This window comes from Rhea americana, unplaced genomic scaffold, assembly GCF_003343005.1.
Source record: "Rhea americana isolate MKP2758 unplaced genomic scaffold, rheAme1 scaffold_31, whole genome shotgun sequence".
In the NCBI taxonomy this organism is placed as follows: domain Eukaryota; kingdom Metazoa; phylum Chordata; class Aves; order Rheiformes; family Rheidae; genus Rhea; species Rhea americana.
Genome location: NW_028186435.1, coordinates 4068515 through 4093631, shown reverse-complemented (window position 1 = coordinate 4093631; position 25117 = coordinate 4068515). Strand labels below are relative to the sequence as shown.

Sequence of the window (25117 nt, the reverse complement as noted above, 5' to 3'; positions counted from 1 at the left end):
AACTTAACATGCTGAATTTCATAAGCTTGATTTACAACAAGACTTTAATGCTTTTCTCTCCCCCCCCCCTTAATTTCTGCTATAAAACATATGTTTTCTATTTTTTTCCTAAAGTAACCATGCATAACTTTTGTTTTTAGAGTTTATCTCTTGGAGGAGAAATAGTATTCTAGCATTTTTTAAGGAATTTTGTTGATGTGTGTGGACTTTATGAAAAGGAGCTATTTAAGCAAAGGTCAAGTACAAAATTGTCACTCATCACATGCTTATCTAACTTATTTTTAAACTAATACACAAGTGCCTAACTATCACATGGTCTTTCTTGCATCGCAGACTGGTGCCAGACTTTGTGTCTATTTTTTTGTTTTTGTGAGAGAAAAGTCTAGTGGTGTTTGTTTTTAATGAGTGTGTTTGTAAGTCATGTATATTGTGTAATGTTGCTTTCCTTAAAAGTTGAATCATTTTGCAGAAGGTAGCATAAGACTCCACATTCTAAGTTGGTATTAGGCTTAAAACTGCAGCTGGGGAAATGTTTATTGAAGGATTTGTTTAGTCATCCATGTTTCTGTGTTCCAACAGTCCATTTTACATCTTTCTTAAAGAGTTTAAAAAAACCTTGCTTTATTCTTGGTTTGCAGGTTTTTCTGTAAATTATTATTTTTTTTTGGTTAAAAGCATTTCTTTTCTGAAACTGTAGATCACTTACCCATTCCTGTTATTTAGAAAAGTAGGGTAATTTACTAATTTACTATAACTACTCAAACACATACTAAAATTTTGTCTTTTGTTTTAGAAATATTTCTTTAATACAAAAAAGTTTAATAACTTCGAGATGATGTGTATAATTGTACCACTAAAATGAGGCATAGTCTAGATAAAAGTTTTAAGTAACAGAGGGGAACATATCATTACAGGTTAAAAATCTGTTTATGTAAATATTAACATCTTTAGAGACATTCAGGTTTATAGTTCAACATTACTGAATGAATCAACTCGATTTCTGTAATTCACAGTAATAAAATTGACATCTGCTCACCAAGCTCACTGTAACTGTGTAAATAACTTTTGAATTCACACTAAAATCATGGTGTTTCCATTAGGCTAATCCATTTCAATTGAACAGCAAGCACAAGCTAGCACTGTGCTTATGCTTACTGTACTAGTTTATGTCTGTAATTCTCTGGGAGATGCTAGGTTTGCAGGGAAATTCTGCTATTTCCATATTTGATCTACAGAAGTGTTTCATAGAATCACAGAAAGGTTGAGGTTGGAAGGGACCTGTGGAGATCAGCTASTCCAATCCTTCTGCTCATCCTGCTCAAGAGGGGGTCACCTAGAGCACATGCCCAGGATTGTGTCTGGATGGCTTTTGAATATCTCCGAGGACGGAAGGTCCACAACCTCTCCAGGCTTAGTCAGCCTTTATTTATTTATTTATTTATTTATTTATTTATTTATTTATTTATTTATTTCCTTGTGTTCAGAAAGAACTTCCTGTGTTTTGATTTGTGCTGTTGCCTCTTGTCCTGTCAGTGGGCACCACTGAAAAGAGACTGGCCTGGTTCTCTCGACATGGTCTCTTCAGATACTTTTACACGTTGATAAAATTCTCCATCAGTCTTGTCTTCTCCAGGCTGAAGACTCCCAGCTCTGTCAACCTTTCCTCATGAGTGGTACTCCAGTTCCTTCATCATCTTAGTAGCCCTTTGCCAGACTCACTCCGGTAGCTTCATGTCTCCCTTGTATGGGGGAGCCCRGAACTGGACACAGTACTCCAGGTGCAGCCTCACCAGGGCTGAGTAGAGGGAAAGGATCACCTCCCTCAGTCTGCTGGCAATGCTCTGCCTAATGAACCCCAGGATACCAGCACATTGCTGGTTCATGGTCAACTTGTTCTTCACCAGAACTCCCAGGTCCTCCACAGAGCTGCCTTCCAGCAGGTCAGCCCCCAGCCTGTACTGATGCCTGGGGTTATTCCTCCCTGGGTTCCCCCGGGTGCAGGACCCTGCACTTGCCTTTGCTGGACTTCATGAGRTTCCTCTCTGCCCAACTCTCCAGCCTGGCCAGGTCTCTCTGAATGGCAGCACAGACCTCTGTTTCAGCCACTCCTCCCAGTTTGGTATCATCCTTGTTTCCTGGGCATACTTAAATGCTAGCACTTTTGTGTAGGAAAAAGCCACATATTCCAAGTTAGAAATATATGTACGTAAAAATCACTTGTACTCAGTAACTTGTACTCAGTTCTCTATTGTTCCTTTTGTGGTTTATGTATGTTCCCTTTTCCTCTCTTTATGCATTAAGCATATGTCCCTTGAACCCCTACTGGAAGGTGGGTTTGTACAAATTGCATTTTCCAGACACTTTATAAGCAGCTAGTATCTAACATATGCATTTTTCTGTAATTCAGACAGCTGCAGAACTTATCTCAGAGACTACCATGGGAATTTTAATCTTTAAATTTAAATTAGGCCCTATTTCTATATTGCTAATGTGTTCTAGCAGCTTATTTGCTTTTACAGCTGTTGTTTTTTTGAGTGGAAATATAGTGAGATGGCATAGTTTGTAGATGTAAAATCAGATACAAGAGTGATCATACATTTTATTAAAATAGTAACAGTTCATTAAAATAACAGGAAGTTTGTGAGATATGCTATAAAATTTCTATTTTGAAAAATAGAAGATGGTGTGAAGTAATGGTATTTACTGTATTTTTTAAGATACTGGGTTCCTGTGATACCAGGAGAGACAATCTGAAAGATTGTGATTTATTAYGATTTTTCTATTCCTCTCTCATAGTGTCTCTTCTTTTGAATATGATAGTTGTGAATTAGAGTTCATTTTCTTGTCCCTCATTGTCTAAATACAATTGTTTAACTACAACAATTTTTTACATCTCTCAATATCAAAAATGCCATTTATTTTGAAGGGAGGATGAATTAAATAAGCATATGAGTATAAATTAAGGCAAGTAAAATACATATGTTATAACTAGGATACTAATACTTGTAGCTGCAAACATTTGTTTCAACATACATTGTCCAAAAAAAGTTCCAAAAATATCTGTGGTTGGAAAAATGCCCTCAACCTGCCAAATGAATTTAAAATTGTTTAAAAATAAGGATGTTCTTGCTGAGAAATGGTGTGTAGGTCGCAGCTCTCTCTGGTACATTGTATGAAAACAGTGCTGAAATACAAACTACATGTTTGCTCTATTTTTGGTGGTGATAGGGGAAATTACATTGTTACAAGAGCATAGGACTTGCTCTGTCAACTATTAAAATCCTGGGAATGAGTTTTTCAGTGCTAACTATTTTTTTTTCTTTTGCTGTATATCAGACGTCCTGAGTGTTTGTGTGTATAATAATGGCACTTTCCTTTTAGGGTATTCTGCTGTATAGGCTGGCCCAGTTTATGAACCTTCAGCAAAAGAAGAATAAGACTTGATATTCTTTATGATTTTAATAAAATAAATTAAATATGAAAAGAAAAAATATAAAAAGAAAAAAACAAGAGTTGCAAGACTCTTAGATGGGAAAATATTCTTGGCAAAATGTTGATTTCGTGCTTTATGTATCTTTTAAGTTGCACTTATTGTTAATTAATATTGTATAAAAGTAATATTGCTATTGTTCACTTAGTCCTCTGGTATCTGCTGTCCCCTTACTCTTTTTTCCTTAGACACTGTCTAGAGTTTATCTTGGCTATATTTGAGTAATATATACCTTGTTTTATTTTGAATAATTTTCTTATGGAATTAGTATGTGGATAAAGGGTAATGGTCCCTTTGAAATGAAATTGTGCAAGTAATACCATAAATACTCAGTAAATACAGTGGCTTTTTTGTGTGTGTCTAAATCAGCTGAAATGGCTATATTTTCCAACTGGAATAATGCTCCTCTGAAAAGCAAAGCATAATGAGACAGACCTATCTCTGTCAATTGTACTGAGACTAAAAACACAGACTCTGTAGACTGTATAAACTGCCTCAGATGTGAACAGATGCACAATACAGCGTCTTATGTGATTGTTGAGAGACTTCTTTGCTGTTTATACAGTACGATCAGTTTTTCTTCTTCCCATCAGTTTTTACACTTGTGATGTTTATTTGCAGCAGGTTAGAAGAGAATTTAGGATTCTTAAGTGAATTAAAGTTAAGTGCATTTACAAGTTTAAATGTAGCCAGATATACCAAAGCTGCCAAAGTTCCCCCCCCCYTTTTTTAATATAAAACTTGTTTACAGTTTGGGTTGGCTTGAACGTTTTCAAAGGATTGTGGAGATGCACAGGTAAACTGCTTACAGGGAAGTAAATTATGGGCTTTACGTAGTTATTATATGTATGATTATATTAAGCTTAGAGGAATATTGATTAATATTCCTCTAGTAAAGGAAGGCAGAAAGCAAAGTGGAATTTGAAAGTTGAATCGTAATGGCATAGACAGGAAAGAATGCATGTCCACATGCACTCGTATTCTCCATGACTAGTGCATGGATACAGCRCCCCTACAGTGCCTGCTGTTCTCTGCCCCTGTGGAGGGTTATGAAGATCGCRCCAGCCTAGTTTGCACAGAATTGAATATCTCTGTTGTCAGCTCTGCAATCACAAAGTTCTCATACTTTCTTCTGTGGACTCTTATTTGACCAAAGCACCAGTAGTGTGCTTGGGAATGTTTTACTGATGTCTGTTATTGACTATACCTACCAGCTGAGGTCATTACCTGTTTCTGTGTTAATGTGAGTCATCAAATTGTCTTGGCATACTTACAGACAGTATATGACCATTATATTAGTATCACGTTTTAAAAGTACATGATAACAAGCTGTACCAAAATTATTATCTGTTGATACTCTTTGTGGTATATTTTATCTCATACTCTTCTGTAGTTTTCATTGTGCAGATCAGACTTGGTGTTTCTTTGCTTTAGTTGCTCATCATCTGGCTTTTCTTATCTCTATACTTGAAGCAGTGCTTCCTGGAGTGTTGGAAGCATGCTGTGCTTCCCTTGTGTGTGTGTGCGTGCGCGTGCGTATGTGCATGCATGTGTCTGCAGACACAAATGATGCTGCAGTAGAGCAGGCTTGGGGGTTCCAAGAACAGACAGCATTGGTGCTGAGCTCCAGCATCTCAAAGAGGCTAGATCAGCACTGATGCAACCTGTTTCAGTACTTGGCCATTGCCACAAAAAATATTTTTCCTTATGTCTGATTGGAATTTTCTCTGTTCCAACTTGCCTTGCACTTCCAAGAGCAGTCCATCTTCTCTATACGCTCCTATTTGGCAATAAGAGCACTTCCTCTGAAAGCTGAACAAACCCAATTCTCTTGGCCTCTCCTCATGTGTTGTGCACTTGAGCCCCATAATCATCTTGGTGGCCCTCTGCTTGACTTGCTCAAGTATGGCAATATCTGTCTTGTCCCAGGGAGCCCAAAACTGAACACAGCACTGCAGATGCAGTCTTACAAGTGCCAGATAGAGGGCACCTACCATCTCTTGCAAATACAGTCCAAGATGCAGTCGATCACCTTCACTGTAAGGGCATACTGCTGATGTGCCTCCAGTTTGTTGCCCACCTGGGCCAAGTCCTTATCTGTAAGGCTGTCTTCCAGCCAGTCAACCCCCTAAGCTGCACTTCTGTGAGGGTTATTCCATCCTAGACGCAGGACTTCTCGCTTGCCTTTGTTAAACTTCATGAGGTTCCTTCCCATTAGGCTGTTTCTCCGGGCTGTTAAGGCCTCTGTGACTAGCAGCCCTGCCCTCCCCACGCCGTTGGTGGTCTTCATGATTTGCCTTCACCCACACTGTTAATAAAGATATGAAACAGCACTGGTCTCGGTATCGATCCCTGAGGAATGCCATTACTAACCAGCCACTGGTTAGACTTTGTGCTGCTGACCACAACCCTTTGAGCCTTGCAGTATTTCACCCATGTTGTTGTCCATGTATCCCATTCATATTACAGCAGTTTGGCTTTAAGGATAGTATGGGAGTTTATGTCGTAAGGCTAACTAAATTCAAGGTGTATGACACTCCACTGCCCTCCTGTTATCCACAGAGCCAGTCATCGCACTGCAAGAGGCAAGGTCCGATCACCGCTATTGTTTCAGCCTCATAAGGAAAATTTCATTTTGACTCATGTTTATAAAGGCAAGCAAATAGCTGCACGTCGGACCCTGCGTGCGAACATAATGTGGTAACCCTGTTCATTGGGGAAAGCGTTCCTGTAGCTCAGCGAAGCTGTTCTGCCGTGCTTACCAAACGAGCCGCTCGTGTTCCTCCTTGCGGTGGCCTGCACAGGCCGTTCAGCCRCTGGGGAGCTGCTGTTTCTGAAACAGCTGGTGCAGAGCTCCCATCATCCAAAAAGTTGGGCCTTTTTAAGAAGCCCATTATAGCTGAAAAGCAGTTCAGTGTCAGGCACTGCAAAGATAATGTTGTTGTAGCTGAATGTAGCTATGGATAGATTTAAAAGGAGCCGGGGGGGGGGGGGGGGGAAAACCCCCTCCATTTTTTTAAGGGGTGGATAAGGCCTGGGAAAAACTTAATTTGTGGGGTATTTTGGGTTTTTTTTTTTCTCTTTTTTTTTTTTTTTTTTTTTTTTTTGTTAGGTTTTGCATTTGATGACTAGTGCTGCCTCTTCTGTGTTTTCCAGACTGTAATGTCTAGAAGGCTGTTTAGATCTTGAATCCCTAAGGGCCCCTCTGGCTTGTTTTTAGTGCTCTGATTTGTGCACTAAGTGCTTTATTCATGGTCTTTCTGAATTTCTTTTAAATGATTGACCCTATGTAACTCACCAAGTTGTAACAAAGGTGACATTAAAAAAAAAAAATCAAAAGAGCTTTAAGTCTAAAGAGATTTTTAAAAAAAGACTAGATGTCCTTGTTTGTGTTTAAAAAGAGAAGAAAGCTAGCAAGTTATAGTTTCTGTCTGAGTTGGCAGCTGTTGAACTGGAGAAGTTTCAGACTCACCACAGACTTGAGTGGTTAAAGAGGAAATCAAAGCACACAAACACTGGCCAGCTAGCTTGGAATAAAGTCAGACCATTCCAGTCACTGGAACACGAGGACACCATGGGAGAGGTGCATGCTCAATGGTCACTAAATGTAAGACAATAGGAAAAAATTAAAGAGGAAAATGGAAGGGGCAAAAAAAAAGTAGAAGAAAAGACAGCTGTGAGGAATCATTAGAAGAAAAGAATGTAAGAGAAGTGGATGAAGTTGAGGATCATTAGTTATTTAGTGACTGAAGGCTACTGTTCCTCATTTTCTGCATTGTCATTATGCCTTTAGTTTCTGTTGGAATAGACTTTAAAGAGTAATACTATAAAATAATGGAAAAAAAATCGTTGTTTGAGACTTTATGATTATTTCAGTAGTTTGCTTAGTTATTCAAAAGTAAGTACCTTAACTAGCCATATGAAGTAGTTAGGCACTGGACAGGATTGGTTTAGATGTATAACTTGGTAAAGGGAAAAATCCCTTGAAAATTCATTTGCAGATTCTTAAATGCAGACCCTGCATTTGAAGATCTGGTTTAAATTTTTATTTTCTTAAAAAAAAAAAATCAATCGTTGGATTCTTGCAGGAATATCAGTGTAAATGAGACCATTAAACTACTTTGCCCAATCTGAACTCAGCTGTTTGAGATTTTCTATTATGTTGAGATGTGTGGTCGTCTTTCATTTTAAGCTGACAGAGTGATACTTAATGAAGAGTGTGTACTTGAAGTATGTATATCTATCTTTACTGCTGCACAAACACATTTTATTTTTTTTCTCAGTCAAGACAAACCAGTTTATCTCAAGATACAGATGTGATATTTAAGAGTAACAATGTAGTGTTAATTGCAAATRCTGCTTAGATGCTTGTCCACAGTGGAGCTTCTATCATTTCTGTTGTTGCCACAACTGGAAGGAGATTTTTGAGCAAAAAGCTTTCTGTAGACACAATCATTGTGAGGGCTTCTTTCTTGGTTATAAACAGTAAGTTTATTTTTGTTACGCGCTTTTTATCTGCCATTWTATTGCCCATACAATTCAGATCCACTTTCCCACAGACGTTTTACAAATTTTGGGGGGAAATTACTCTGGTGGTGATTAAAGATAAGTTCTAAATTAAGCCTTCTAGTTTCAGCGTTGCTGAAGTAAAGCTTTCTTCCTCACAGGATGTTTTGACCAGTACAGAAACAATGCCTTTTATCCCAAGAATCGGTGTGGTACCTGCTGCGTGCTGCAGAATTAACAGCAGGCTAATGTTTCCTGTGAGATTTCGCCACTCTGAAAGGTTCTGTCCCCAGAGCCATTCAGGAAGTGAAAACAATAGCGCTTATCACAGGCAGGGGTCTACTTTTCAACCGGGTTTTCCGTATGGGTGATTCAGGAGCTGCTAACCTGGTGAAGATAGGTGGCAAATGAACTGGATTGCATATAGAAAATCGCTTGACTCCCCCCTGCCCTTTCTCCTCCCTGTTCTCCTTCCATTTGTGGAGATCAGCTGAGACTCTCTGTTTCTGAAGCAGAACTTAAAAGGTACTTGTTGCCCCCCTTCCCCCCATTTAGAAATCAGTTTATTTCTTCTGATGATTACTCTTCTTTTAGAATATTAAACAAATGAAGTAAACTTTGARTTTTTAAGGCATATGAAACTTCACTATTAGGCCACGCCAGGTGTTGCAGCACTTTCTGTTGTTATTACGCTAARTCCTCTGACCCTATTAGAGCCGGATCATACTGTTTGATGACAGAAATACTAAGGCAACTCTGAAATCACAGTTCTCTAAAACCTTGCAAATTAAAGCAAGCCTTCAAGACTCCCRTCTTTAGAGGTCGTTTTCCAATTACTGCTGCTCATTAGGAGTGAACTGAGAGGAATATTGCTCTTCATGCTGAAGCTGTGATCTTAGGGTATGATRCCTGCCACTGTATCTCTGGGATTAGCTGTGAGCGGATTTCTAAGAAAAGATACTTTCTGTTTAAAGATTTTCTGTTGTAATTTTTTTTATTTTACCACCTTCATTACTGCTATTTTACTGAGACCAGGAGTCACGGTCCTCTGAAGGTTGTTTCTCTATGTAAACTGTGTTAATAATTAAGAGCTTATAATTCCGTAGAATCTTCTGCTCTTTGTAACCACAGAATCTAATTTATCCACCTGTGATGTTCCAGCTGTGTCATTTTCTTGATATTAATGACTGTTAGGATTTGCCCCTAAAATTGTGGTCTGCACAGCCCAGCAGATGTTTGGAAATCTTCTGGTGTAATTTATGTCTCTCTGAACCATACAGCTTTAGTTTGAACTGCCGGGACAAAATCATTGCAGTTTCCAGTAAATGTCTAGCAATGTACCATTATGGGGCAAGACATATCCAGCTTAGCAATGGAATGTTTTGGAGTGTTTTATCTTTTAATATCAGTCTGTAGTGCCTCCCAGGATGGTTCAAGCAATTGCACAATGTGTCAACAACACAACTAACCAGGGAAGTTCTTTAGCTGTGCCTTAAAAAGTGGCATTGTGCTTAATTCTGTTAATGTTAAATCATTGACCTTAAATTGAGCAAATTGAACGTATGATACCGTTATGCAGATATGTGACCTTTGAATCACCTGCACTTTGCTGTAGAAATTCAGTTTCACAAAAGCACAAGTGAAGTGCAAAGTTAAATCATACACATCAAAGTAACAGAGCTGCCTTCTCTCCAAATTCTGTTTGATTGATAACTGGTGAGATATTATAAAATAAAGATACTTGCTTCAAAATTCTTTGGAAGAACAAAGTTGTAATGCACCCTGATTCCATTTTGTTGGGACTAGAAAGGGTTGTAGAATTCAAAAACTGCATCCAGCAGTTGCATCATATTTTGAGAAAAATGGGTGCAGTCCTATAGTGTATAAACTGTATAGTGTAAGAGTCATTCTTTTTTGTACTGAAATTTTCAGGAGGGATTTCTTTTTCTTTTTAAGGAGATACTGCCATTTCAGAGTGGTTTCTAAAATATTTGACTACAAAGATAATTTGAGTGAAGCCCTGCTTTTATCACATACCTTTTTCTAAATAAGAAAATGTTGCAACACTGAGTGCATCTCTGTAGCGCAGCAACTAGAAATGTCCGACCTCACACTGAAGAAGGCTGGGTACTAGAAACAGCATTTCTGCAATAATGTGGTTTTCTGGTTAGACTAATTAGCCTTGCTGAGAATGTTTGCCACTGTTTTAAAAGTACTTTAAATCCTGCGTCTTTTTAACATGAAAACAAAAAAACTCCCCGAATCTGTAAAGGAAAACATTTTCCCTGCCACACTGGATTGAAAAGCTATATTGTAAAATGACTGAACTTCAAGAACAAGAAGAGATTCCTGAAAAGAAGTCACAYACATTAGGACATTTTCTTCCACAAACAACTAACTTTTTCCCCACAATTCAATGCCATGAAGTTTGATAAGAGTTAGAAGTCCTGGAAGTGCAAAGTAGCATTTAATGGAGGTAAAACACTAAGTAATATTCATCATATGTAACCCTATAAATATAACATAAATGTTAAAGTTTTTCTGTTGTTATGAATGCAAATCTGTGTATCTTAAGGCAAAAAATCACTACATGATTGATTAATTAACGAGGCTCTCTAACAAGGTGTTAGAGTAGATGCGGAAAGTTGGTGCTGGTGATTGTTACAAGCAGGCTTCAGTCTTTTTGTATTTGTAGTGAAGTGATGTCCCCCTGTAATCTTAGTGGCACTGCACTGCTGGCAGTATTTTTTTACAGAGCAAACTTAATAAACCTTGAATTTATGTAACCAATCAGATCTCTTACGGGCAGATATTAGTAACTGTTTTGACTAAATTGTGATTAATGCTCTTTTATTTTAGTCTTGCAGTATCTAACTAGGGGAAAAAAGTCTTTGATATGAGTTTCTTTTTTGCTAGCTTGTTAGGTTGGTACCAAGAAGGAATTTACTGGATTGTTTAGGAAATGAAGGGGGCTGTACCTGCTCCTCTCTGACCCCCAAATTAATCACACGTGGAGCAGTGCAGATATTGTGTCATATGACACTGCAGCTCTCGCATCTTGCTCACAGATGTCTAACCTTGGTCAATCACATTAAATCACATTAAATGTGAGTCAACAGCACCCTAATTACACATTGTAGTCTGTAATTGAGCTATTCTCTGATCCATGAAAGAAAGATCTATTATACTTTTAATATCTGTGAGTGAAATCCTGTCTTTGCTAAAGTCAGAGGCACAACTCATTAATTTAAGAGGAACCAGGATTTTACTCCTGATGTCTGTACTCTTTCTCATATGCTGCTGAAATCCACTGATAAATCCCACTAAAAGAAAGTGTTTATTTGTCTACAATGCCATAAGTATTCTTATTCCTAATTAGATGCATCTGTAAAGGTTGACCTTTCATGTTAAGTGTGTGTTTTATGAGGAATATTGCTGTTTTGAAAATGAAGAGTTTCCTGTATTTAGATGAAAGTACACTGCTTGAGGACATACTTATTGATCATTGTGAAGACTGCTGTTTTCTATCTCTGGAAGAAAATTTCAGGTACTTGACAAAAATGTTGATGGAAATGTTCAGTTTGGTAACATGTTCAAAAATATTTTAATGATCCACATGGAAGTACCTTATCTAAAGATAATATTTTATCCTGCTGTGAAATAGTTCTGGGTTTTGGGCACATAGCTGGTTAGAGGTTAATAATTCAAAGTAAAAGTTGAATAATCAAGCTACCTTAATAAATCTACTGTGTTGGAAATCCAGGATTTACTGCTTTGTGTTCTAGAATCACTAAAAAAATTATCCAAAAAACATGTTGGTAGTTACAACAGTAATGACTGTGTTTCCATTAATGCGTGTACTACCTTTGTGCAGTAACACTCGGACCTGTATTAAGATAAATTAGCATTTACAAACTAGCTTTAAATATGTGAAGGCCTACAGTTTAACATAAGGTAAAATAGTGTTTTGCAGTTATTGCCATACTGGCTTTTTGGTTCCATATATGTTTAATTTTTAGACGTGATGAAGGCTGGCTTTTAAGGAGAGATTCATGCACTGGGCTGATCTTAGAAGATCCACTTGCTGGAGAATTCCCCTTCGTCAGAGCGAATGCTCATTTTCTCCAAATTCCCAGCAGTCGTTCTCTGCTTGGTTGACAGTGGTCTGAGTGTGTGGCAGCATGGGCATGCTTGAATTCTTATACTGGAAAAGTGGAATTGAGGTTGGCTTACTAGGGGAAARGAAAACTACAGATACTCAATTACACTTGTGGTTTGGTTGAAATACATGTTTTCAAGGATAGATAGTTCCTAAATATGCGTAAAGTGGTTAGTTCAGCATTTTTACAACAAATATTTAAAATCTGCATCTTTGTTAGACAGTTGTAGCATGAAAATATTATTTTTTCCAGGTTAGAATTAACAAATATGCTGCAAATAGGATTTTGGATAGGATCTTTCTGAGTATTTGCCTAGGCGGCAACTCTGAACTTATGGAGGAGACTAATTTTATGTTCATTCCTATAAATATGGCTAGATACTAGATTTTCTTCTGCTGCTTCTAGATACTAGGCTGTAGAGAAAAGAGGCAGTGAGAAATGAATCAGAAGCTGGTAGGTTTTGTAGAGAAGAACGCTATTTGAAGAGATTAAAGTGATCTTCAATTTTCAGAGATTAATAACTTCAGTACTCTAATATTCCTTCTTCTATAAATTAGTACCTAAATTAAGAAAAAAATACATACCTTGAGAAATATGTAATATATACTCTATATTATATCATATGATACGGTATACCATGAAAATATAAACAACAGTTATCATTTAATTTAGATTTTATTTTAATCATGGCTGTTGCTTTGTGTCCTTTCTTCAGGGATAAAGGTGATCCGTATCTTCTTAATACAATGTTCAGAGCAAAAATACATGTTAATACATTCACATGCATATATGCGCAAACACACTTTGAAAAGAAGTTGAAAAACAAAGCACCCAAAATGCTGTTAAGTAGAGAGATTTAATTTTTTATTAGCACATAGAAGTTGGAGCAGTTTGACAGGGGCCATGTTGGCAGCCTGCAGAAAGATTGTCATCTCAAACCTGCCTCAGACAGATTGCTTATATTAATATAACCTTTTAATTATGGTAATGAGGGAAAAAGGGTGGCTTATGGGGAATATGAAATTTCTTTCACAGCTTCAGCAAAAGGGGAAGAGGCAAAGTCTGTTTAGTGCACCAGTCGTCTTTGTGATATGATGCAGAATGTGAAATGAGACTTCCCTGGCACTCTTAGGACTGTGATTAAAAGTCAAAAGCAGAAGGCGCTGTTGCTGGAGTCATTGGACAGAATTGTTTCAAGTCAAATCTGCTTTTGAAGACCTGTTAAAAATAACAAGATAACTGATAAAGTMATTTTCTTGGAGTAAAACAGTTAGTTGTACTAACTAGTAATTAGTACAASTATCAATAAAGTACACCAAACTTCTGAATGCTAGTTTTAAAAGAGCAGACACCTCTACCATGCATTTGATTTTATATTCCCTTTAAATGAAAGCAGAACTGAAAAAACAAAAAGGGAACTAGAGAAAGCCAACTGTGGGTGAGACTGGGGCAGCTACTTTTTTTATTTTTTAATGAATGTGGGTATCTGAATGCTAGAGGATTTCTGACTGTGCCGCCAGAATTATTATAGCGAATGCAGAAMTTTAACATTTGCTTCTGCTGTTTTCTTGAGCTGCTGCAACGCAGCAACAAACCACTTGCTTTAGGGGTTTTACAGGGTGATGTATAAATACGACATGAGCTTTAATCGGGTTGCTTATAAAATGCCCTTGTGAAGATGTAGGAGTTTGCCTGTGATGTTTTGCCGTAGCAGCATTTTCTTTCAGCAGTTTGGGAGCCAGGCTGTTTACGACACGTTCGGTATTGCTCTTTAGGCTGCGACAGTGTGCATCAGCCGTCCCAGCGCCTCTCCTGAGCGGCCGTGCGGAAGCGCGCTGGCTTGACTTACTGAGCGATGGGGAGGGAAGGAGCGCCACAGTAAGATGTTTGCACGGGAGCCTTTTCACTAATGGCGTGTTGGGTCGGGTGGAGAGATGCCCTTAACGAAATAAAAGTGGAAAATAGAAAGGGATGCTTTGGAAGCCTGGAAGAATTGAAGGGGTGGGAAGGAGAATCAGGGAGGAGAGCCAGGAGGAAAAATGAGTGCCCTGTGGGGCTGGGAGGGAAGCCCTTCGTGGCCTGCTTCAGCCGGCCAGCGACACAGCAGCGAACACTTACACAGATCAAATATAGACTAATTATCTGCTTATGCTGTCTTTATTCAAGTCCTGCTCTATTGAACGTGCTTTAAATATTGCGTAATGAAAGATTTTTGATTTGTAAAAGAATGAGAAGATATGTAAAATGATCTGACAAGTGATGAATAAACTATCTTTGAGTGTGGAATCACTTCCTTGAAGCAGGTTACAAATGTTCAGGTTCGGTGTGGAATGTTTTTTGGGTTTGTTTATTTGTTTTTAACCTTTTTTAAAAAACATTTTTAATTCCAAATAGAATAATCTCATTGCTGCTATCAAGCAATATCTGTTCAGTTTTCTGATATAAAGTAAGTTCTTCTGGTGCGAGAAAAGGTTCTTCTGACAAACAATAAAAGTGTTTTACATAAATAAAACAATACATAATTTGTGACATTGACTAGCAAGGGAAATCAGGAACTTACTTTCTGTCAGAGGACACCAAGGAAGATCTGGTTGGCACAGATGGTTTCAGGGCAAAGTTGATGTGCAACGGCAGGAAGACAAACCGGAGACCTGTCCCATGTTCTGCTCTTCTCAAGCAGTATACTAGTTGTGCAAACAAGATGTAAGTAATGTGAGGGGAATCTGTGTAACAGAAAACCTTTAGAATTTGCAAAACACTAATTACATCGCCATGGAGCTGCCAGACACAGTAATAGAAGACAAGACAATATTCAGGTGGTAAAGACAGTCTTGTAGCTGATGACTTCTCCTTTGGAAACTAAAGGGCATTATACCTTTTTATTATTGTTTTTAAAGTTCTGTAATAGTACTCCTGTAATTTAGCCTTTCCTGGCATCCAGCTGCTTTATTTTATTGAAGCTGTGCCTTTTTGATTGTGAAAATGAACATAATTTAAGATCTTTTAACAACCATGAAGATGAGAAGCAATTGCTTTTTGGAGGAAAAAAATAAAAAGAAAAAATGTTTATCTGCCTTAACGTTAAAAAGATCATAGGATAATATCAGCTTTAAAAAGGGGAAATGGGGCGAGGGGGAAAAGTACAACAAACTCCTTTTAAAATTCTGCTTATTGCMTTCATAGCACTGCCAGAATCCAAAGACTAATCCAAGAAAAACTTGCCAGGAGTGGTGTGTGTTTTTTTCTTCTTTTTTTCTTCTTTTTTTTYCCCCCTCCTTCTGTCCTCTTACATTGAACTAATCTGTCTTTACTACACCATCAGGTAAATTAAAAACATTCACATTGTTCCATTTTTTCATGGGAATTTTTCATAAGCTCCCCAGTCTCTTGTGCTAAGCTGTCTTCCCAGTTGGTGATTTTGACTTCATTATGTTATTTATCTTGTTTATACAAGACAAACGAGGGAAGGAAAAATAAACTGAAAATATATTTTCAAAAATATCAATTATTTTAAAAGTCTATAATGGTCTTTCATGTCTTTTTTTTTTTCTTGTTCAGATTGTTTAGATATTAAAAAAAAATGTTAGTTTTATGCACAGGTATTTTCAGTAATGGGGGACTACAATTTTGGAGATTTGTCTTTAATAGTGAACCGTATTTTATTAAAAATTAACACTAATAATTAACTCATATTTCTGAAAAGATGTAAATTTCTACTTAAGGAGTTTTCTACACAGTTTTCACTCATTTTTTCAACATCTGTATAGATGTGAAGGATACTTTAAGAAAGTAGGAGGGCAAAATGCACTTCAGAGTAGTTTTAGTTTATTGATTTTTAAAATGGAACAGTTCTGTATTTCTGTCATAAATATAAAAGCTAGTTTTTCCCAAATGTACTTAATGAATATAGCGGTGCTTGTAAAGGTTTTCTTGGCTAGAAACTGAAATATTTTCATTTTCTAAACAGGTGTCTCAATGCGTGTACCTACTGCAAAACCAAGCATGCCAGAGGAGATCTAGCAAGTTATCCCATTGAAGAACTAGTGGACAGAGCCAAACAGTCTTTTCAAGGTGAGTGTTTTTATCACTACAATAGAAAACAGCCTCTGAAGTGTACCACGTCTTATTTCCACACATCATCATCTTGATGTGGCTCTGTTACAGTACTGGTGTTCTTAGCATGTCACGATGGTGTCTGGTTTTGCTTCCACAGTAGAAAACCACGCTTTGATTAGGTCATGTATCACTTTTCAAAAACAGTAATTTACCACAAGCAGTATTTCATTTTGATTTTATTCTTGCTGAAGTGAAATTCCATTGAATTGTTTCTTGTGATGGGAATACTGTAATATTTGGTCATTTTCCTCTATCCCTGTTTTCTTAAAAAGGCGGGCAGTAATTTTTCTTACTCAAATGAGATTCAGAGTTTCCTTTGTAACAGGTAGTGTGGGGCTTATTTGCTTTAACATGCTTATCTGCTTTTCAAACACTACAGTACTTTGTACTTGTATCTGCCTAAAACTCCTGTGTATGTTAAAAAAGCGTTATTTAACCTTAATATTTGTTCCTTGCATCTAAATTTGCCTTTCTTTGAGAGATACAATTTTCAAATATTGCCTGTGTTGATTTCTGATGCACTGTTCATAAAGGAACAGGCATAGATTCATGTGCTTGTCTACCATGTTGAAAGATTATACATTTATTAAAACACATGAGAGAGAGACATAATTCAGGTATAGCATCTCCTTCCATCTTTGAATTACAGTTGTAGTAATAAATGCAGTATGTGATGTCAAACCGTCTGTGGCATGTACAGACCACACATGCGTTGGCTCATGGGTCTGAGAATGTTGCAACTATTCTAGCAACAGGTAGGGCTCTAACACTTCAGCATGTTTTAAAATCCTTATTTAGGGACCCTAGATGAACCCTATTCAAGCCCATGATGAACTTCAAGCTGTTCCTTTTAGTAGTATACAAAAAAGAATTATTTTCCAATTCAAAGCTCACATTTACGAATTCTGTTCTGCATTATCCACACAGAAACCTCTCATTTAAGATTGTAAATACTTTTTTTTTAAAGATGTTTATTAGAACCTTGTTGTCTTGTAAGCCACACTCCTTTCTTCCTTCTGTGCAACTTGTCAGTAATCAACACAAATTTTCTTCTACTGCTTAGATTTGTAGAGTTAACACAGTTGTTCCTGTGAATTAGATCATCTGTTATAATAGGCAGAAATCCTGTCATGTCTCAGAATTCCTTTTTTTAATAGGACAAGCTTCTAACACCTGTATGTCTATAATGATATGCTCAGTAACTGAAATACAAGATGTATAAATACACTTACTACTTTGGTGGGGAGCGGTTGCAGAAACATCTCTTAGAAGTTTACAAGTTCTCAGTAGTATTAAGATAGGTGATTTTGAAATCAGTAAGTAATCAGTATGCAGAAGAAAAGCAACAATCCCTGATGATAGGGAGATACGTAGCTAAAAGAGACATAATGTATTATTGTTCTTTGGTCCAGTTATAACTCTAAAGTACTTTTATTAATAGCAAAAGATGGTATCATTCTAATTGTATTAATATATACCTGTAGAAACATTATAAACTTACCTGGAGTAATTCAGCAAAGCAATATGACAGAGAAAGGGAAAAGAAAATATGGTTAATACAGTTACAGAGGTTAACTATTTAAATTTTATTTGGATGTATTGTCTGGAATGAAAAAAAAAATCAGACTTACTTGTTACAGTTACGTGACTTAAAGTCCCCATTAAATTAACATAAAGATGTACTTACATGGTACAGCAAGAAGGAAAACTCCCTTTTTTTCTTTAGTTTTTGTGGGCAATAAATGTGAAATTTTTGTAGGCATTTTGAACTTGAAGTGTTGTACTTTTTGTCTGAAAGTTCAATAATTCAATTCATATGTTGTACTGTGGCACCTATTATAAATATTGGCTCTCTTAAAATAACTTGATTTCTAATGGAAAAACTTACCCTTAAGGTATTGTTTTTTAAATTTTTTTTCAAGAAATACTGTGACGCGTCTCTCAGCAGGCATCTCCAGGGAGTTCTCTTCTTATTTGGCCGAACACTAGTACCTTTGTTAGAGGAAATAAGGAAAGAAACAAGTATTGAGCTGTAAAATTACAGGCTTTGCCTCCAGCTTTCACGTATTCAGTAACACTCATGAAATAGTTGGATACTAAGTTTGCAGTGTCTGGAGAATTTATTACTGTCAGTTTGCTGCAGCTGGGCTTCAGAAACTCTTCATCAATCCAGTGAAAGACYAAGCAATTCAAATTCATTATTAAAGTTGTTGCTGAGTTACTGAACAACAGTCTCTTCAACAGTCGCTTCTGTTTTCTCAGAAGATATGTTGCTGAAGCCCTAGTGAAAAATAGAGGTGCAGATGTGTGATGAAAAGTGTTTCCACTTTGGGATTATTCATGCGAGAACTAAAGCATCTTAGAAGAACAACAGCTAAACACTATGTGATGATTTTGCGTAACTGCATGATCAGGTCACATAAGAAAAGGAAAATTAGTGTAATTTGCAGTGCTTTGTACATGTATAGCCTTACAGTACACAACTTGATAGGCACCAAAGGTGGGACGTTTCAATTACAGAACACACTGAAAATGATTAGAACTGTATTTAAGGATGTTTTGTTAAAGTTCCTTTTTGCGTCTCAACATGAAAAAAGAAACCCTCTAAAATGCTTTATGCCAGTGATCCTACTTTGACAGGACTGCAGTTGGCCTCTGAAAGCCAACGGTATGTTGGYGGTACAGGCTTCAGGGTATTCAAATGCTCCAGTTTTTCTTCATCCGCTTCTGTACTGCTGCACCTAGGTGGGCTGTCTCTACGTGGCAGAGCTTTCTAAAGCTGTCGGACATGTAGTGTTACTTGTCTCCGAGCCGTTTCAAGTGGTCAGTGGTCCAACCTAGGCCAGCTAATAATATATTAGCAGAATATTAATGCAAATAATGATACATGGGTGATAGCAGCTGCTAATGGTAGTGCCTTGCAGTCATGGTTCTTGATGCTTGACTCTAAGATCACTTCTGAAGATTTTTGAAACTGTAGAGCTTTTTTTGGTCAAAATTTAGTTCTGTGGCTTTATTTAGATGTTTGTCTTTGAAAGATTTACATAGTTTGCATAGATAAGCAGGTATTTATTCAGATGTATTTTAGGACCCAAACCATTTTTGGGGGTCTGTGTTACAGTTTATAAAAAACAGTATTTAATACTGCCTTGAAAGTGATGACTAGATGWCAAGAGATGAGAAAATTGTTAAGAAAACCAAAGATCTTGCAATTTACGTGCATGCTCAAATTATTTTTGCAAGCCTAAACTTGATTTAAATCAACTGATTGAAAAAAAAGGGAGCTGAAATCATCCTGGYTGAATATATACCAGTCTGTATCTTGTACATTTTCAGCCTTTGACATAAGATTAGTTTCTGTATTTTATTCCTGTATTTTAAATTGAGTAKAATCATTAACTGCACACAACAAATGTGTTACAGGTTTCTAGTATATGCTACATACTTTCTTGCTTTGAACTAATTTTCTATTAATTATTTTATATATGTTAAGGATTACTGAAATTGAGTTTGTGTGCAGACTTTCAAAACTAATATAGTAGTCAGAAGACATAAACCTACTGAAGTTAATTAACAACAACTTTAATGATTCACAAAATTTCACAAAATAATTTATCTGAAGTGGAAAGGAGCATATAGAATTTTTAACCTTTTTAACTTTAGTTTTTGTGTTGATTTCAACTTTTAATAGTTATTTCATTTTTTTGCATGGGCAGCCTTGTTGAATCAAATTGTGTAACAGATTTCTGTAAGACAGTTAGTAAAAGACAGTATTCCTAACAAAGGTAAAGTGATYTTTAAGTAAAGAACAAATGTCTTTTGTAAGAGTATTTATGCAAAGAGGTTTGCTACAGTTGATAGCACAGCACTTTCTTTGTGTCATCGATTCAGTGCTGTATTTTTTCAAAATTTGCTGTATCATGTTCAGTGCTGTATTTTAGGAACTCGTACTTGCAGTTGTGAGAGCGTTCCTTCTTTCCTTCCAAAATCTGTGGGCATAGATTATGTGTGACAATGTGTTTTTACTTAGTACGTGAAGTGGCAGGCTGCAGTGGCTGCTGCTGGTGAACACGGTTCCAAGAGATGCACAAGTTAAACGAAGCTGGTGCTTTAAATGCTGTGCTGAGTGGTGTCCTGGGATAGCTTTGGCCGAATTGCAAGACTTTAAATTGATTTCCCCCCTTCCCCCCCCCATGGAATTTTATTGACCATGAAAAAACRTATAGCTGATATTGCTACCTGGTGGTTTGTAAACCTGACCTTTTGCRAGAGACTTTCTGGGCAAAGATAGTACTTTATATTGCCAATTTTTTTTGCTAGTTCAGCAAAGTAACTTAAAAATAGAAATAATTTTATGGAATCTTTTCATCGTAGCTTAGCATGAAAAACTCCTGCTTGTATCAGTACAAAACTATACTTCTTTAGCATTGCGTTCCTGTCACAAAAGGCAGAGAATATGCTGCTATTAAAATGTAAGTTGTGTAATTATTACAATATTAGCTTATTTTACGGTAGCAGCCAGKGAGCTCAAATGAGTCAGGTCCTGTTGTGAAACATCATATCCATATTCTCAAGCTATGAGGAACAGTTGCTTTTGGATGAATAATTGCAATGGTAAAATATAATTTATTTTTGTTCCATTATTTACATGATGGGTCCCCAGGCATGTGTGGTGTTGAATTCTGAATAATGTTTCTGTTCATGAAATCTTAGGAGAAAATGTAACAGTGCGAAGTAGAGGAGCTATTTAAAGGAAGATGCTGAGTTTCAACTTTCTTTCATCAGCAGTCTTTAGCAATTATCCTTATCTTACAGATTTTGAAGTGTTGCGAGTTTAAAGGAAACTAACGTTAAATATTTCTTTCTCTACAGTTATCGCTATAAATAGATATTTCTGCCTAATGATAGGGTTGAATTTTATATAATGTGACTGGTTTCCAAAGCTTTTCAGATTGCTGTGAGCCTGGTTAAGCCTGTCCGTCTGTAGCAGTGCTGAGGTGTTGCCAAGACCCTCTTTATGAATTCCTCGCTGTGTATCCTCCTGCGCCGCTAGCACGAAGCTCGCTCTGCATGTGAGTTTTGGAGCAGTTTCCATTCATGTAAGGGCAAATACTAAATCTTGGCTACGCCCTCCGTTTCCCATTCATTGGCCGCAGTGGTCCAAATTAGGACGGTCAGGCTCCAACGTCCAAGCGGAGGACTCGCTCTTTTTATGTGCCCCGAGCTCGGTCAGGGGGTTGAGAGTGGGCTCGTGTCCTGGGCTCGCTTTCCCGGAGCGGCCGAGGCCGCGGGGAGAGGGGAGAGCTGTCGCCTCTGCCGGGCTCCCCTGGTGCAAGGGCAAGACTCGCGCAGAGCACGGGCTCGYGTCCGGGCGCTCGCGGCCAGTTTTAGCAGTTTAAGCGTGGCCTTGCTAATGGTCCTGAGCGTGCATCAGGGAAGCTGTCGTAAGGAACTAGTTTTAATTCCTTGTTCACTGATATTTTGACCTTCTAATGTCAAGTTTTGTGTCTAGTAAGTACATGTATGCATTCTACCCGTCCTGTATTTTTTATTATGTGGTTTAACAGCATTATTTTATTGTTTGCTTGTGCTGCTTTGTCCTAAATTTTATTCACCAGTTTCTGCAGTGCTCCTAAAAGAAAGCTAACTCTTCTCCCATACTAGCTATATGATGAAGACACTGCTGAAAACTTGTTGGAAAGCAAATTCAATACGAACTTCATTTACTTTTTCGAATCCTTTTCTACCACTCTTCTGTGATAGTAGGGTTTTCCATATCTCTCACAAATTTGTGTCCTAACCAGCTCTGCTAGACATAGTGTTTCCTAATCATTTGCTTATTTTTAGGGGAGGGAGGAGAATGAGGACAGTATTTTTTCTAAGATAAGCCTTCATCTCTGTCAGCCTTTTTACAGATTTCTGGGCAGAAGCCTTCTAATACTGTTCTTAAAAGTCTGACTTGACTTTTTTGACTCTAATTTGAAGTTGCATTCCAGTGAGCTTGAGTTGCTGTATTTGASGCACTTTGATAAACAACTTGTCTTTCTTCTTTTGTGCTTTTTGGCTACAGCTAAAGAACTAGGGTTTTTTGTTGTTGTTAAGTTTATTAAAATTCCTTCTGTATTGTCTTCTGTGTCTTATGTATGTTTAGRTTTTGGCTGCTGACTTTGCTAATGCACAGAATATTTGGGCCAAGATAAATATTTTGGTACCAGCTTGTTATTTCTTGGAGTTATATTAGGGTAGCATAATAAATTAGTTTTTCATGGCCACATATAATGTTTTTTTAATGAATCTGAAAGAAAAAGATATATTTACATTCTTTCAGCAGTGATCAGAAGCAGTGACTTCAGGTAAGTGAAATGCCATTTTTTCTGGTCTGACGGAAGGTGTTACTTCTGTCCTCCACTCCCCTCTGTAATTGCTCAAAAACTGTATTAAAGCAGTGAGTTTCCTCTTATTTCAGGCGTATTTTACAGTAACATTTTTCACTTGTACATTTAAAAAAAATCTMTTTCATATTTGCATATTAGTCCTGAAAGGCAGCAGTATATTTACAATTGTTTGATTTCCGCTTAGATATGTTCTTGCGTTTAGCATTAGTGAAGAAATAATTTCCTCTATTAATTTCATAATGTTCAAATGTATTTCGGGGGTGCTTATGCTGTTACTTTATTTTATGAAACAACAGTTGCATAAAAAAAATCATTACTTCTCCACAAGTTTTTGCTTGGTCTTTTGCAGTTAGATTTGAAGTCACGCTCTAAAATGGCCAAATGAGAACTGGCTTTGATCCTAAATCTCATGTAGTCATTCTAACACATCAATTTTTTTGATTGGATTTAGCTTTTCTGATTCTCTATCAGTTCAGTTCATGCACAATGCTGTCAAAAGTATCATCTAACATTGGGAGTGAAATAGGGTTACATTTGGTAGCTTTAAACCTGGCTGTAGAGAACTTGGATCCTTCTGTATGCCAGTTTCTTGAGTTACAAGGAAGACTTGATGATACTCTAAAAATAGCAGGATTCATGGGATTTCAGAATTAAAACTATATGTTCTTTGGTAGTTCCAAGCACCCCAGAAGGAATGAAATACTAAGCTAAAGGAAAACAAACATATTCTTTTTTTTTTTTTCCACAAACCTAAGTCTTTTTTTGATGCTATATGAATAGGGAATTACAGGTAAGGGTTTGTGAAACGTAAATTTTGAAGAGAGTGTCAGGCACTCTCAAGAAATACCTCCAGCTCCYTTTGTTCCTGCAGTTTTCTGCCTCTTGATTGTGTCAACAGAGGTGGTCTCAGGGCTGCGGGTGTCACTTTAGTAGTATGCTTGACAGTCTAACTGGGCAAACAGTTGAATCAGCCGAGCTAAGAGAGAGGAGTTCAAGATTCATACAAAAATTTTTATCTCCTGAATTCGGGTATCGTGAAGTTTACTGTCTGTGGGGGACCAGCAGCCTGCTGGCCAAACAGGTCCTTGAGCTGTCAGCAGAAGCTTCCCGTTACTTCGTTCGTTACGCTTTGCCCTTCAGATGTGCCGGCTTTGGTGACGTGGTAACGCMAGTGCTGCTTAGCAGGCACTTGTCACACAAGGAGACGTGCACTGAAAGCTCTGAACATTTACTTAGCTCCTGGCTGATCATAGTTTGACTTTTTTTCCTGGGAAAAGCAGATCTGAAAGTGATGGTAAAAGTACTAACGTGAAAGCATTCCCTTTAAAACCATTCTCAGTAGTTTGGCGGTAATGTGACTTTCGCTTAAATTGGACGTACAGCGCTTGCTCTTACTGCAGCAATGGAGAGTTGAAGCTGTATTAATTTATATCTGCAACAACCTGAATTAGATGAAAGCTTTGTTCTTGTTGACTTTGAATTATATATAAAACTGATTCTTGTTTTCTTTTTCATTTTTGATCAAATGGTATATGAAGTCATCTTACTTYTATGAGCCCTATGTAAAATACACTTTCCAGGCTATCTGCAAGTTCTTTATTTTTTACTACAGCAAGCTGATGAAAATGTTGGCATATACTTGTATGTWTGGCATCTTTTTACACAATTGTTCATGAACCACTTTCCAAGAGAAAATTAATACCTCTGCAATAAAGACTTTGTATTGCAAACCTGTTAGCTAGAACTGTCTTGTTTCTGTCCAGTTTGTTCTAGATTTTTGGCCTATTTGCAGTGTATTATGATACACRGTCAGTCCACTGCTTTCAGAAAGCCTCAGACTTACTGCACATGCTGTGTAATTAACTTACACATACAGAATAAATTTGATGCTGTTAGAATATGTTGTTGAAGACTGATCACTTTGTATTGCACTTGAAGTATATCTGCTGATACTGCCATGGAAATATTAAACCTGCTGCTCATGTGCCTTCTGGCCACAAAGGACTTTTCTGAGACTTACAGCATGCCACTGTTTTTTACAGAGGTGTTAGGGATCAGCACAAGTCTCAGAATTAGTTTATTCAAAATTTTGTTAACATTTTCATTATGAGCCTAGGTCATAGCATCTTTGAATTTTAGAGTTGCCTGGTCTTTTCCCCTAATATGKTCTTGCTTTCAATTCCTTATAACTATGTCAAACTTCAACTCTTTAACTGATACTTTTAGTTAATATAATTTGTGAGTTAAGTTAGGGAAAAGATCTTATTTTAGCCAAGTTTAAAAAAAAAAATTATTTATAAGATGAAGTATTACAAGATCTGGAGGCCTTCATGCCTGTTTTGCCTTCAGGTCAGAAATATTTTGGTTTTGTTTTGCTTTCAGTAGATTTTGGCTGCTAGATTTAGTAGACATTGGGCATGCTCCATACTTCAGGCTGATGGTTTTTTTTT

General features: G+C 37.2%; 1 protein-coding gene across 3 annotated transcripts in view; it reads left to right on the top strand.

Moving 5' to 3' along the window:
- The window catches only part of CDKAL1 (CDKAL1 threonylcarbamoyladenosine tRNA methylthiotransferase), a 414554-nt gene that overhangs the window by 165122 nt on the left and 224315 nt on the right, over positions 1–25117 (top strand). For all 3 annotated transcript variants that reach the window (XM_085310031.1, XM_085310029.1, XM_085310030.1), the window contains one exon: positions 16124–16227. In XM_085310031.1, the coding sequence (XP_085166157.1) occupies positions 16124–16227 (104 nt within the window). The remainder of the gene's footprint in view (positions 1–16123; positions 16228–25117) is intronic.